Source organism: Chinchilla lanigera, unplaced genomic scaffold (assembly GCF_000276665.1).
Source record: "Chinchilla lanigera isolate Chin_1 unplaced genomic scaffold, ChiLan1.0 scaffold00010, whole genome shotgun sequence".
Taxonomy (NCBI): domain Eukaryota; kingdom Metazoa; phylum Chordata; class Mammalia; order Rodentia; family Chinchillidae; genus Chinchilla; species Chinchilla lanigera.
In genome coordinates, this window is record NW_004955411.1 from 31,971,051 (window position 1) to 31,986,848 (window position 15,798).

General features: G+C 41.3%; 1 protein-coding gene across 1 annotated transcript in view; it reads left to right on the forward strand.

Annotated features, from left to right (window-relative positions):
* Window positions 1-10,472, forward strand: part of Qrsl1 (glutaminyl-tRNA synthase (glutamine-hydrolyzing)-like 1) — a 30,796-nt gene extending 20,324 nt beyond the window's left edge. The window contains exons 8-11 of the mRNA XM_005377831.2: window positions 948-1,140; window positions 1,665-1,782; window positions 5,858-6,063; window positions 10,198-10,472. Coding sequence (XP_005377888.1) covers window positions 948-1,140; window positions 1,665-1,782; window positions 5,858-6,063; window positions 10,198-10,418 — 738 coding nt within the window. The 3' untranslated portion in view covers window positions 10,419-10,472. The remainder of the gene's footprint in view (window positions 1-947; window positions 1,141-1,664; window positions 1,783-5,857; window positions 6,064-10,197) is intronic.
* The last annotated feature ends 5,326 nt before the right edge of the window (window positions 10,473-15,798 follow it).

Genomic DNA, 15,798 nt, shown 5'->3' on the forward strand with positions numbered 1-15,798 from the left:
AATCTTTTTGGGACAGGGTCTTGCTATGCAGTTCAGGCTGGCCTTGAGCTCACTTTGTAGCACAGGCTGGTCTCGAACTCACAACAATCCTCCTGCCTCAGCCTCCCAAGTGCTGGGATTACAGGTGTGCGCCACCACGCCCAGCAACCTAGCAATATATTAATGCTTAAAACTTTCTGAAAATCTTTTTGGAAGATAAGTTACACTTCAGAGTAAGAAGTTTCTTAACCTCAGGGCTGGGTAATTTTTCATTGTGAGGGACTGTCCTGTGCATGTAAGATGTTTAGCAACATCCCCGGTGGCCTCCATCTCTAGATGCCGGTAGCACCCTCTACCACCAACCACAACCAGAAATTCCTTCGGACATTACCAAATGTCCCTTGGTCAAAAAACATAAGACAACATTTACTTGCAGATGAGATCACTACTATAGAGAAATGCTACTTTCTTCAAAGTCTTTCAATACGGTAATTATCAGTGACTTCTTTTAAAGACAGAGGGATCACAAGCTTTAGAAACAGAACTAGTTCAGAATCCTACCTCCTCTATTGACTTGCTCTAGAACAGTAGAAGAGTTACTTATCTTCCCGAGTCTCAATAGTTCCCTCATAAAACGAGGGATGATAATACTGCTCCATAATGGGGTTATCAAAGGCATGAAGTGAGGGAACCTTTGAAAAGCATCTAGCAGAACACCTACTATGTAAGGAACATTTAAATGATAGATTCTCCATCCAGATCTCCAATGTTTAAATTGTTATATCCAGCTAATATCTAATACTGTGCTTATTCATGCCATAAACATTCTTGGTTCGTTCTTTCTAGCAACCTTCCAGCAGTAGTGACCATTTTTCTGGTATATTGCCAAAGTCATTGTGTACAAATTGTGAAATTATCTACTGTATAGATGTTCCAATTTCTTTTATACCTTGATTTTTACCTATAAGGAATATCTTGTACCTGAATTATCCAGTGAAATACGATCTCTCTGGTCCAAAGCTGCTGACCTCTTTGAGTCTGCAGGAGCCAAAGTGATTGAAGTGTCCCTACCTCACACCTCTTACTCAATTGTCTGCTACCATGTATTGTGCACATCAGAAGTGGCATCAAATATGGCAAGATTTGATGGGCTAGAATATGGTAAGATGGCTGGGTTTTCTGTTTGTCGTGTTTTTAATATAATTGTATCTGAGACATTTGAAAGGTTCAGTCATTAGTGATAAAAAATGTTTGCCTGAAATAATGTTTATGATTGAGAAAATTAAATAAGTGAATTCTTTTACCTTTGTCGTGTTAGCTTTGTATTATGCTATTCATCCTAAATCTCTCTGTATTTCCCATTCATTTCTCTGGACTGTAAATACTTTACAGGGATGACATCTTGTCTGTGTAATCAGCCCATCCAGCGTTGTGCCCGAGCACATGGTAGGAGCTCAGTAAATGTCTGGATGGCTGGAGAGATGATGAGGGGTGAATAAATAAAGTTTTTCTTGGTTACTGTCTGTTCTCCCCATGGTCACTGAGTAACAGGGCAGACAGACAAGGCAAACTAGTACGAGTAAGTTCCCTGAATTTTAACATCGGTCACCCAAGTGTACATCTAGGCTGTTTCCAGCCAAAACTTTACTTCCTTTTGAAGTAGTGTATCTCTTTTTTGTTTTCAGGTCATAGATGTGACGTCAGTGTGTCTACTGAAGCCATGTATGCTGCTACCAGGCGGGAAGGGTTCAATGATGTGGTCAGAGGAAGAATTCTTTCCGGAAACTTTTTCTTACTAAAAGAGTAAGACAATTAATTTAAAATTTTCCTCTGTTCTCGAAATTTCACATCTATCCAATCTTACCAGTCAAGATAGTTACTGTAAAATCCTTCCGATTCGAATTAGAAAAGTCCTACTTATGACACTTTTGCTTCCTAGGCAATCAAACTTTTAAAAGAAAATGATTTTGTAGCTATAAATGTCAGTATAAACTAAGTAGGAAGCCTGACAAATTTTAGCCTCATTAACTGTAATGTGGCTGTTATTGCCACATTGGCTTATTGCTGTTAGAGCCTTAAGCAGGGAATTATATTGTCTCTTGAAAAATTTAGTGAATCAACTGAGTTTTCTTCTGCATTGTGTGTATTTTGTTTGTTTGGTACCGGGAATCAAACTCAGGACCTTGTGCTTGACAGGCAGGTGCTTGAGCCACTGAGCTATATCCCAGCCCTATATATTTTGCTTTAAGAAAGAATTCCAACTATTCATGTCTGGTGACACATGTCTGTAACCCCAGTTCTCAGGAGGCTGGGGCAGGAGTATCACCACGGGATCACCTGGGCTACATTGTGAGTTGAAGGCCAGCCTGGAGGATACATAGTGCAGCCCTACTCAAACAAAACAAACAAACAAAAATTGCAAATTACTGACACCTCTACATACTTAAATTGTCTTCAGGTTTATTCAAGATCCTGTGAGTAAGATTCCTCTTCCCCACTACTGAGTCTAAAAGAACATGAGAAGTGTAAAAAACCAACAGTGGCCTGGCCTGTTGGCACATGCCCATAAATCCAGCAACACTCTGAGAGGCTGAGGCAGGAAGATCAAAGTTCAAGCCCAATCTGGGCATGTTAGCGACTGAGACTTTATATCAAAATTTAAAAAGGACCTGGGGATGTGGGGATATAGCTCAGTAAAAAGCCAAGTGTTCAATCCCCAGAACCGCACAACTACTTAAATAATAATTAGTTTTAAAAAGGCAAGTGGTCATTGTAGATGAATTGCTTCCTAAAGTTTTTCTCCGTGCATGCAAGGCCAGAACACATACGTACCTGCCGTTCATCGTCTCTTGACCAACAACTAGGGTTACTTTTTCAAAAAATACAGTCTGATGTTACCCATATTAAAAGCCTCTTCTGCATTTGAACAGATGCTTGTAATCACTCAGGAGCAGGAAAGATGAAGTACTGTTAAGAAATTCTCTAAGCAAAGACTTTATTTATTAAGCTAAAGGTATTACATTTAGCTGGGCACTGTAGCACATACTTATAATCCTAGCATTTAGGAGGCTGAGGCAAGAGGATCGCAAAGTCAGGGTCAGCTTGAACAACATAGATATATGTTCTTTTTTTTTTTTTTTGAGATACAGGGTCTCGCTGTGTAATCCAGGCTAGTTCCAGTATTGCTGTCTGAATCTGTTTATACACAGTGTTAGACTTTGTTCTAGGGTGCAGTGATGTGAAGGTCTGCATGTAGATGTCCCCCAAGGGCAGGGCTTTTGCAAGGTGACTGCATGTGCAGGCCGTACAGCTGGCTTCCCCTCGGAGGTGGGCCTGGTTGGAGAGGCGGCTCCCTGGGGCCTGAGCTGGGAGAATCTCCCTTCCCGGCTCCTTCCTTGCTCCGCTTTCCTAGCCACCATGACATGAGAAGCTTCTCCCACTGCCATGTGCCTCTGCCCTGCTGTTCATTTTGGAGACCATGGACTGAAATGTGAACCAGAGTAAGGCTGTGCTTTACTCTGTGCTATCAGGTACTGTGGCCCAGCGGTGAGAAAGTTCCTTGGAATATATGGGCTCCTTTTAGGGCTTTCTCTTAAGCTGTCTCAGTGGCTCAAAGAAGCCTTGGCTTTATGCTAATTTACGTCTAAGACAGCACCGCAGAGATGCTCCCAGAGGCTCCATCTATTACGAGGCCTTTTCACTTTTCGCCCTGTGTGGGCTGTAAGAATTGTTCGGCCTCTTGTTTTCAGGGGGATTCTGTCCCCACCCTGCGGCTTTCTTCTTATCCAGGTATGGATCAGTACTCAGCCAAGGACTAGGGGATCTCTGCACATCTCTCCAACTGTTTGCTGCTCTGTTCTTTCAGACCTCTAGAAACTCCAGCTCTTTTTCTCCCTGAACTGTAGGTTCCTGTTGCTTTAACTTGCTGAGACCCACACCCCCTGCACGAGCGCTGAGTAGGTTCTCTTTTTCAACTCCGCCATGAGAATGACCTCTAGGCATTAAACTGGGGAGATGACAGGATTAGTTTGTTTGCCTCTCTCAGGACTCTCCTGAAGGCCTTTGTTTAACGTCTGAAAATGACTGTTGCATGTATTTTATCTAGTGTTCTGGTTAAGAAGGCAGGATAAGTCTTATCTCTGTTGCTTCAGTGTATGTGGAAGCAGACGTTGTACTCTTGAACCATATTTAAAGTAGGAAAAATTAAATAGAAAGCATTAATTTTATAAAATTTAGGTTTAGGGAATGCTATTAATACAATCGTGTGTGTGTGTGTGTGTGTGTGTGTGTGTGTGTGAGTGAGGTTTGAACCCAGGGCCTTGCACGTGCTAGGCAAGTGCTATACCACTGAACTAACCCTCCAGCCCAAATATAATAATGAAACTATCAACTCTCATTTGTGCTGTATACCGTATAGTGAGGCCAGCATTGGTGTCTCAGTAGACTGTGCAGTCCGTGGTAGAGAGGATATCAGGCATCCACATAGCACTCTGCTTAGGGAAAAAGGTGTCAGAGCTTTTATCTCATTTTATTTAGTCCTCAGTGCAACTGAGTTATACACATTTCCACAGCTGAGGACACAGGTTTAGAATAGTTAGTTCTAAGGCCGGGCGAGGTGGCACACACCTGTAATACAGCACTTCGGAGGCTGAGGCCGGAGGATCGTGGCAAGTTCAAGACCAGCCTGTGCTACAAAGTGAGCTCAAGGCCAACCTGAACTGCACAGTGAGACCCTGTCTCAAAAAGAAAAAAAAAAAAAAAAAAATAGCTCTTTCGTCAGCCCTGTTTAACCAGCTTCAGAAAAGTGGAAACGTTTATTTCTTCCTTTTCCTTGCATCACTGACCGGTGTTCATTCTTATAGCTATGTTTTCTTCAGCTGTTTGGTGACGTAAGCATCCCTTCTCTCATTTCCTATCTCCATCCCTGGGCTGTGCTAGCCGTAAGACACAAACCTGCAGACGCTGTGTGCTTTTCCCAGTTTCCGCTCGTGGAGTATTTCTTAGCGTCTAAGCCAGCAATGTGAGAATTTTGTAAAACCTCAGAATCCTTACAGTAATTTAGTTGTCATTACACTGCAGATAAAAGGATAGACGATTAGATGAGCCTCTAGAGGCCTATGTTCTTTTCTGTTCTACTGCCTGTTTTTATAACTTGCAGAAAGTTATTTAATTGCTGTGCAGCTGATTTTTCTCACCCAAAAATGAATGTCCTGGTTTAGTGATGTCCCTGGAAGTATTCATATTTTGTGATTATATGTGTTGAACTGTACCTATTAGTGAATTTTGATTGATTAAATGCCAGATATACAGACTTTCAAAATGACAGCCTAGTTGAACACAATTCATCTTTATATGATTTGGAGTGGTATGGTGTGGTGTGGTGTGGTGTGTTATGTGGTGTGGTGTGGTGTGGTGTGGTGTGGTTTTTGAGACAGGGTCTCACTATGTAGTTTAGGCTGGCCTTAAACTCACTTATGTAGCCCAGGCTGGCCTTGAACTGAGGGTGATCATCCTGCCTCAGCCTCTTGAGTGCTAGGATTACAGGTGTGTGTCATCACACCTGGCTTTTATATGTTATTAGGACTCTTGTTCTGAGCATAGTGGTACACACTTGTAGCCCCAGCTGCTCTGGAGGCTGGGCAACTTATTAAGAACCTGTCTCAAAATAAAAAGAGTTGGGGATTTAGCTCAGTGACTGACTCCCTACCTAGTATGTACAAGGCTCTGACTTCAATCCCTACCATTGCAAAAGAAAGAATCTTTATAGTGCGTGTCATAAAAACTGAGAAGCTAGTGATTCTTTTATATGCCTACTGTAAGCAAATTAACTGGAAGCCAAATAGAAAAAGATCTCAAAATATCTTTTTTTTTCCCACAGAAACTATGAAAATTATTTCATCAAAGCCCAGAAAGTGAGGCGGCTCATTGCAAATGATTTTGTGAATGTTTTTAACTCTGGAGTGGATATCTTGCTAACCCCCACCACCTTGAGTGAGGCAGTACCGTTCTTGGAGTTTATCAAAGAAGATAACAGAACACGAAGTGCCCAAGATGATATTTTCACCCAGGCGGTCAATATGGCAGGTGAGGATCACCAAAGGATGTTCTGGCTTTCTAAAAATTCTTAGGCAGCTACCCTGGCCCTCGGTTTAGGTTCTAGCTGGATGTTTCCCTAAAAGCCATAACCTATCTTTCTAGAATAGTAAGGAGTGTGTGTGTGTGTATAAACGCATGTACATGTGTGTACCTGCACATACACACGTATATTCTGAACCAGTATAGGTAATAATACTTTTAAATGTATTTCAAGAATGTTTACCTGGACGTGGTGGTGCATGCCTGTAACCCCAGCACTTGGAGGGACTGAGGCAGGAGGATTGCTATGAGTTTGAGGCCAGCCTGGCTATCTAGTGAGTTTAAGACCAGCCTAAACTACATAGTAACACCCTGTCTCAAAAAACAAAACGAAAAAAGTTTATACCAGAAACACTGAAATAGCGTAGTGAATACTGATGGACTTCTCACCCAGGTTTGTCCTTGTTAACACTGCTCCATTTTCTACCCGACGCCCGCCCCGTCTCTGCAGACACACACCGCCTTGTTTCTAGCTCAGTCAGCTGGAAGTGTCAGAGCCGTGACATTTTATGCCTCAGTAATGTAGCATTAGTCACGAAGATATGTTTCTTCATTATTAATTCGAAATGAGGTGACTACCATATTCAAATTTTTCCACTCTTCTAAAAGCACCTTTGATAAGCTGTTTTGTCTCCACATATTACTTGTTAATACCTTTTTAAAATCTAAGACAATCACCCCATGTGTCCTGTGATTTTGTAGGGCCACATCAGGCTATGTTACAATTTTGCTTCAGTCATCAAACATATTGTAAAAAACTCAGAAAAAAGAATACTTTTGCTTTCTCTGTTTATTCTTCCTTCTGGAAGTACCAGATCCATTCTTTTTTCTTTCGTGGAAATAGAATTTCCTGTAGTTATTTTTTTTCAGGTCAACCTGATGGCCGCAAATTCTCTTCTCTCGCCTTCTGAAAATGTCTTGATTGCTTTTTTTTTGTAACCGTTTTTGTTGCTGTTAAGTGTTTGGTTTTGTTTTTGCCAGGTATCGCGTTCTGGTCTAACAGTATTATGGGTTTAACAGTTATTGTCTGTGGCACTTCCAAAAGCTGTGCTACTTTCTTCTGTCCTGCTTAGTTTCTAATGAGAAATCTCCAACCTTCTAAATTTTTTTCTCCTAACGCTTTTTTTGAAAGAGTTCCATCCAGTTGTTCTGTAGGATATCCCATCCACAGGCTGGATTTGTGCAATTATTTCCTCATACTTGGGTTCAGATAAACATTTTTGGCAGATATACTACATACATTTCATTCCAGGAAACAGTAAATAGCTTTTTGAAAGCTAAATTAATCACTTGGTTGAAGAAGTAACTGCCAATTTTTTTTTCACATTTTTCTTTAAAAGCACACTTTTCTTTTATCATTTATAAGTAACTTGTGGAGTGATGCTGCAACTATATGAGTATTTTATGCCCTGATAATCTGGAGATCAGTTTTAGCATCCACTGATGATCCTTACCTAGAGTATTATAAAATGTAGACTTCTCTAATTTCAACATTCCTTTACATTTATTAGCGAACACCCTTCTCTAAATAAGAGCTTTTTTTTTTTTTTCCCAAAAAGTTCGATCTATTTTGTTTGTTTCTTTGTGTTTTTGTTTTTGTTTTTTGTTTTTTTTTTGAGATGGGATCTCACTATGCAGTTCAGGGTAGGCTCAACTCACTATGTAACCCAGTCTGGCCTTGAACTTGGAGCAATCCTCCTGCCTCAGCCTCCCACATGCTGGCATTATAGGTGTGCACCGCCACACCTAGATTAAAAATTGGATCTATTAAAAGCAATTACTGTCATTATTGTTTTCAATGCTCACATTATCCCAAATATAGCCAGTAGGAATCCCTTCAGGTGGCTTATATCATTTAGTTCTGTTCTCATTTTAATTTTTGAAAACTTACTTGTTTTGTGACATAGCAAGATGTCCTAGAGTCTTGTGCTTTCTGTCCCAAACCTGGAATTAAAAGTTCCCTGAGCTAATGCATTTAGAAACTAGAATTCGAACACTCTTAAGCTAGTTTCTTAACTAATGGGTTGACAAACATTCAAAAGCTCAAAACACATTCTGCTGGCAAGACTGTAGGAAAAGAAACCCTTGTTTTGCCGATGGGATTTCAAACTGGTACATCTTTGGAGAATTTATAATTATATACATATTTATCCTTTGATAAAGCAATCCCTCTACATCTAAGAAACTTTTAAGAGTAGCAAAAGTACATGTATAGCTATTATGTACTATAGCATTGTATAAAATAACTAAATATTGAAAACAACCTAAATGTCCAACCATAGAAAACTAGTTGAATAAATTGTGGTAAAACAGGGTGATGGAGCACTACACAGTTATAAAAAAGACTAAAGGTCTCTGAATTGAAAAGTGATTTCCTTTTATTATTAGAGCCTGTTAATTTTATAAAAGGGTTTGAACGGATATTTTGATCCCATCCATCCCCCTCCCTTACACTCCCTCCCTCCCTGTTCCCCTCTTGCTGTCTAATAATGGCCCCCCTTTGACTTCTGCATTATCTTTTTTAGATTCCACGGAGTAGGAAGAACATAAAATAATTGTCTTTCTGAGTCTTGGCTTATTTCACTCAGTATGGTGATTCCCAGATCCATCCATTTTCCTTCAGATGACAAACTTTTCTTCTTCACTGTGTCCAAATAATGCTCCATTGTGAATATATACCATGTTTTCTTAATCCATTCATCTGTTGATGGCCTCCTAGGCTGATTTTACATCTTTGCTCTTATGAATTCTATCACAAACATGAGTGTGCAGATGTCCCTGTAACATGCTGACTTTAATTCCTTCGGCTGTATGCCGAGGAGTGTGATATAGCTGGATCAAACCTACTTTGATTGATCAATTTATTTCTTTATTTATTTACTTTGGTATCAGGAGTCAAACTCAGGACCTTGCACTTGCCAGGCAAGCACTTGTGCCACTAAGCTCTATCCCCAGCTAAACCTAGTTTTAGAGTTTTGAGGAAATGCCATACTGATGTCCATAGTGGCTATACAAATTTACATTCCCACCAGCAGTGTGAAGAATCCCCTTTTCCCCAAATCCTCTTTAACATTTATTTTTTGTATTCTTTTTTTTTTTTTTTTTTTTTTTTTTTTGAGGCAGGGTCTCACTATGCAGTTCAGGCTGGCCTTGAGCTCACTTTGTAGCCCAGGCTGGTCTCGAACTCACAATGATCCTCCTGCCTCAGCCTCTCGAGTGCTGGGATTACAGGCGTGCGCCATCACGCCCAGCCCTGTTTTTTGTATTCTTAAAGATAAATGCTCTGACTGGGGCAACATGAAATCTCAGAGTGGTTTTGATTTGCATTTCCCTACTGGCTAAAGATGTTGAACATTTTTAAATATATTAATTAGCCATTTGCTTTATTTGAGTAGTATCTGTTCAGTTCATTTGCCCATTTATTGGTTGGGCTATTTAATTTTTTGGTGTTAAGTTTTTTGAGTTCTTTATATATCCTAGATACTAGTCCTCTGTGGGAAGAGGATCCGGCAGAGACTTTCTTACTCTGTCCCTGGACCATCTCTTTGTTCTGTCAGTTGTTCCCTTCTGTGCAGAAACTTGTCAGTTTGATGTGGTCCCATTCTTTGATACTTGCTGTTATTCCCTGTGCTACCGGAGTCCTCTGCAGGAAGTTCTTGCCGATAGATATGGCTTCAAGTGTGTCCTCTGTTTTCTTTTAGCAGTTCCAAAGCTTTAGATCTTACACGTATGAAACGGTGATTTCTAAGGTCCATTGCAAAGGAAACAGAACACGGTGCAAAACACATATAGTGTAATATTTCTGTTGTTTTTGTAAAGCCTCATTCTGGAGCCAGGCATGAAGGTGCATGCCTATAATTCCAGCACTCAGGAGGCTGAGGCAGGAGGACTGCTGTAAGTTCAAGGCTAGCCTAGGCTACCTGGTGAGTCGAAGACCAGCCTGAACTACAGAGTGAGACCTTGTCTCAAAACAAAACAAAAAAACATATTCTGCCTTTACCTGTTAGCACTGAAAAACAGACTAGATCTGAATGTCTCGGGATGGAGCGTTAATCAGCGGATGGGTTTCTCTCTTTTCCTCAGGGTTACCAGCCGTGAGCGTGCCGGCAGCCCTCTCAGCCCAAGGGCTGCCAGTAGGCCTGCAGTTTATCGGACGCGCATTTTGTGACCAGAAGCTTCTCACGGTTGCCAGATGGTTTGAACAACAAGTACAGTTTCCCGTTCTTCAACTTCAAGGACTCATGGATGACTGTTCATCAGCCTTTGAAAATGAAAAGTTAGCTTCTGTTTCTCTAAAACAGTAGTGGTAAATGTATCATGCAAATTAAAATGATTTCTAAAGGTTATGTACACTTGAAGGTCAATGGTACTGTTCAGTTCTTGTAATTAGCTTCCTTGTCAATTGACTCATTCCTTGGGTTCCCTCTCCAAGATTCTTGTGGTATAGTCCATCAGTTTTAACATTTATTAAGCTGCTGCTAAGTGCAAAGTCCAGGATCTCTACTATAATATATATAAAGTACATGTTTCTAAAACCAATAGAGTGCAGAAGTGTTCCGTAAGAAGAAAAGAATTTGGGCCAGGTGCACGCCCTTAAGCCCAGCATTTGGGAGGCTGAGGCAGGAGGGTCACAGTGAGTTCAAGGCCAGCCCTGCCTACAAAGTGAGCTCAAGGCCAGCCTGAATTGTATAGGGAGACCCTGTCTCAAAAAGACACACACAAAAAAGAACTTACAGTAAATATCAACTTGGGAAAAACTTTTACATCTTTATAACTAAAGCACTAACAAAAACGAGAACTGTTCTTCCAGAGATCAGTTACGCAGCCCAGACGAGCAGCTTGTCATGATGGAGCTGGTGCATGGGATGTTAAAAGTGCCCGGAAACAGTGGAGCAGCTTCTCGTGAGTGCTGAGCGAAGCAGGGAGGAGAGGGCTGGGCCTGGGAGGAAGCACAGCCCGCAAGGGCCCAGATTCCTCTAAAACCAGAGCCAGAATGACTGTGAGGACTTTCCCCTTCCCTCCTCAGCGCCCCGGGCCAGAAGGAGCCAGAAGAACCACGTTGCAGTGAGTTCATTCTCCTGTCAACCGGTCGCAGATGAGCTCTTTGGAGTCTTGGGAGCATTTGATATAACCTAAGAGACTCTATTGGATGGAAACTTGATAGACAGTAGAGCATGGTTTTAGTGAAAAAACGGTTGAAAATATATCAATAATCCAAAACATTTGCAGACAATTTGGTAGGGAGGCCAAAAAGATAAGGCCCAAGGCAAGATCCTCCTTACCAGAGTCTCTTCCCTGCAGTTTTCTTAACCTCCTGTCTGTCTTTATAAACATTCTTTATTTGGGCCTTTTGACCCCAAAGAGACCTCAGTGGAGACATCCATTCAATATTTGACCCAGTCTAACGGAAACCATACATTTACTCTCTGTGGCCGTCATTGTCTTTGCTAGAATACCATTCTCATGTTATCCAAGCGTTCTGATTTGGCATTTATATTTTGTTGATAAGTAAAAGTAGAAAGCTGAATTATTCCTTATTAAAATCACTCTAGTAAGAAAAAAAACCTTCTCTAAATATGAAGTGCATAAGTCAGGTGTGGTGATGCACACCTGTAATTCCAGCCCTGAGGAGGCTGAGTCAGGAGAGTCCCAAGTTCAGGGCCAGCCAGGACAGCTTAGACTGTCTCCAAATTTAAAAATTAAAAGAGGGCTGGGCACGTAGCTCAGTGGTGGCGAACCTCTGGGTTCGCTTCCGCATACCACAAAACAAATAAAAACAGTAAGAGGCCAGACCAGTGCAACGTTTTGGTGGGGGGGTTTAACCTGCCTTTTATTATTCATTAGTAAGTTGCCATTGTGCATGGCTGAGCTATACCCTCAGGCCTTTTTCATGAGACGGGTCCTCTGCTTGCCAGGGCTGGCTTTGGATTTGCAGTCCTGCTGCCACAGCCTCCCAATTAGCTGGGATTACAGACTTGTGCCACTGCACCCCTCTCCTTCCTTCTATTTCTCTTTGGATTTATTCTGCAGTTTAGTTCCTTAAAAAACTTGTTTTCAGTACTAAGGCTTGCCCAGGGGTTTGCAAGGTAAGCTCTCCACTGCAGAGCAAAACTCCCAGCTCCTCATTAATAGTTCTCCCTCCTCCCTGGGGTCCTCCCGCTCTCAAAGACTCAGTCTAATTACATGAAGGGTTAGTGTGCCAGGCTCTTAAAAATACTGACTCCAAATCCCTCAAAGAAGTACATAAGGGAGGAAAATTGCACTACATTTGGCCTTATACAACTGCGGGTACAACCAACCACAGACCAAAAGTACTCCAAAAAGAAAAAAAAATTAAAAATTCTAGAAAGTTCCAAAAAGCTAAACTTGAAAGCTTTGCCTTGTGCTGAGTACTAAGCTGATTTTTTTGTTTGTTCGTTTGTTTTGTTTGTTTTTGAGACAGGATCTCGCTGTGCAGTTCAGGCTGGCCTTGAGCTCACTTTGTAGCCCATGCTGGCCTCGAACTTGCAATGGTCCTCCTGCCTCAGCCTCCCAAGTGCTGGGATTACAGGCGTGCGCCGCCACACCCAGCTGAGTACTAAACTGAATGCATTGGGACATGATGTATAGGTATTACATTAGATATTATAATCTAGAGGTGATTGACAGTATTCAGGAAGGTATGTGTAGGTGATGTGCAAACCTCTGCCGCTATATGTAAGAGACTTAGCATCCGTGGGAGTTGGTATCTGAGGTTCTGCAACCAGTCTGTGCGGTATACTGAGACACCGCTGTGTAACAAGAGAAAACCATCTTAGTTGAAGGAGCTAATAAGCAGAAAAAAGCAAGAAGATAAATCCTCCCAACGTTTTATGTATGTATAATTGGAGATGAAATTTTTCCAAAAATTTACTCTTTTGTCCCCATATCTAACTTGAGCGGCATTAACGACTCTGAAAACAGAAGTCCAGCATTTACTGTCCTCAGAATAATATCTAACCAGCATGAGACGACACCTCATTTGTATTTCTTTCTCCTCTGTTTTTATCCTGAACCTAGTAGATCTCATTTTGCCAAGTCACCTTGGAATTTAAGTGACGAATATTTTCTGTGCCTCAGCTAATGAATCCCTGAGATGTCAGCAACACAGTGCTTGTGAAAGCCAAAGTGGCTACCAGAATAAGCTGTTTTTTCATAAGACCCAGCCAGTGAACCAAACCAGAGCAAAAGTTAGAGTCAACAATAAAAGCAAGTCAGGTGAAACAGTGTTATGCCATCATGAAATTTGGCACCCTGACACCACACAGAACCAGAGGAGCAAGTGGGAAAACCACTGTTGCATGCTGGCCCACGCTTGACTTTCCCGAGAAAAGCGCTTGAAACCCGGGAGGCACAATGTTCCTCCTGAATGGCTCTTTGTTTGCAGGCCCTCTGTTAATGACAATGAACTTGGGCCATCTAGAAAAACACACCACAGAAGAAGAGCTTCCAAAAGTGACAAAAAAGGGGCTACTAGGAAACACCCTGAACCTTCTAAAGTAAACAAGTGCCTTCGGAACGTTAGACACCCAAAGGACAGAGACAGAGAGAGGGTCCCCGCTGATCTCAGCAAGGTTTCCACAAACCCAAGTAAAGCAAAGGAGCAAAATAATGCAATTTCAAATTACATTTATGATGAACATTCATTCCTTCGCTTGAAACCTCCCTCCCTTTCCTTGGACATGTGATTAGCTATACCGGGACAAAACGTGTGTTAACCTCAAGTGCAAGTCCAAAGTACAATTTATTGCTGCATTTAGAAGCACCAGCAGCACTTGAAAATAGGCTTTCTTCAGCTATTTCCTAGCTTAACCTGTGTTTAAACACTACAACAGAAACCTAACAATTTAATAAAAACATATTGTGTGAGAAAAACCCAGCCAACATTAAGGAAAAGGAAAAGTTTCAGAGGGTTTTTTTCTTTCTTTGTACTTCAGTGGAACATAAATCCAAAAGGATTTTAGGCAGTTTGTTAAAAATACATTATTACAAAGGTTTAAAAGTAAACAGTTGAGGAAATGGGTAAAACGATAATGAAAGTGAGGATGAAGGATAAAACCAGGACTAAGATTACTAAAGACAAAAATGCTCACTGAGGTGTGTGCACAGATGCTTAAAGCTGTATGTATGGTGTGTGGTATGGCGGGAAGCTCCCCAGTAGCCTGCCCAGTGCGGTAGGGCTGCCAGACTGAGTAATCAGGCAGGCTCGGGTTTGGATCCTGTTACCGCCGCTTACAAGCTGTGTAAAAATGAGCTTCACTATCCTGATATATAAAATAAGAATAATACTGGCTCCATGGGGTAGTTTTAGACTTAAGTCATTCACTGAGAACATGGTGCATGATAGAATAGGCACTCAATAATTTGTAGGTATAAGTAAATGCATGCAATCATGAATTAGAATTACAGTAAACTAATGGCATATGGCCAAGTTATAATTTACCAAAAGCTTACTCTATAGACCAGTTATATACCTCCCTATTGATCTGGCATCCTCTGAAGATAAAGTTTAAAATATCTACAAGAGCTGACAGTTTCCATGGCTGTTCAGAAACCTGGAGGTCTTCAAAGGCCCTTCCACTACGACAACCAAATGCGGAGTGGGTCTGACGGGCCCCTTTAAGAATGAAGGTTCTGCTAAAATGGCCCCCCCACATTTCATCAGGGAAAGTTTTTGACAGAGCTAAATTCTTCCTCATAAAAATCAGTTCCATTCCAACACACAGACAGATAATTGAGGCTCCATAATACTATATCCCAGGTCCAATTACTTTAACAAGGGGAAATTTTAAGGTAGATGTTACCAACAGCCCATCAGTATATCCATCAGGGAAAAGAAGTACCCATGGGGCATCTAATTGTAAGCAATTTCACTCCTTGGTGACTATCCCAAGATAAATTAGTTGTAAATAGGCCTGCAGGTAAATGAATAATATGATAGACTTGGTGGCAGATATCTTCCAAAATGATACCTGACAATTTTAGCATAGCTCACGTTGCAGGACCCATTGTCTGTAGACCGTGTGTGTGTGTGTGTGTGTGTGTGTGTGTGTGTGTGTGTGTGTGTGTGTGTGAGAGAGAGAGAGACAGAGACAGAGACAGAGAGGTGTATGCATGTAAATTATCCAAAACTGGTTCAAGTCATTAACAGGGCTGGGGACTTAGCTCAGTGGCACAGCGCCTGCCTGGCAAGCACAAAGTCCTGAGTTCGATTCCCTGTGTGGGGGGGGGGGGACAAGAAAAAAAAATTTTCAAGTCATTAGCATACAAACTAAAACGATATTAAGCGGGAATTCAGAGTTTGAAGACTTACAGTAACCTAGGATATTTTATTCTCACACTATTGACAAGCACACAGGAAGATGTACATCTTTTAAAATTACATACAAATTATTTTCTTAGAAAACTACTGTATCTCTCCATGGAAATGACCACTAGGATGCAGGTAACTGGTGCAGAATTAAGGCAAAGCTAATCCATTTTTTAAAAAGGCTACAAAGTGAAACTAAGAATTCAGAAACTGATTGGATGAGAGGATAGGGAAGAAGGGCAAGAAGAATAAATTTTACCCTGGGAAATGTTCACACCTAGAAGACTGCCATTACCATGAGTACAAAGGGAAAGCAAGAATAACTGGTGAGCCGGGTGTGGTGGCGCATGCCTGTA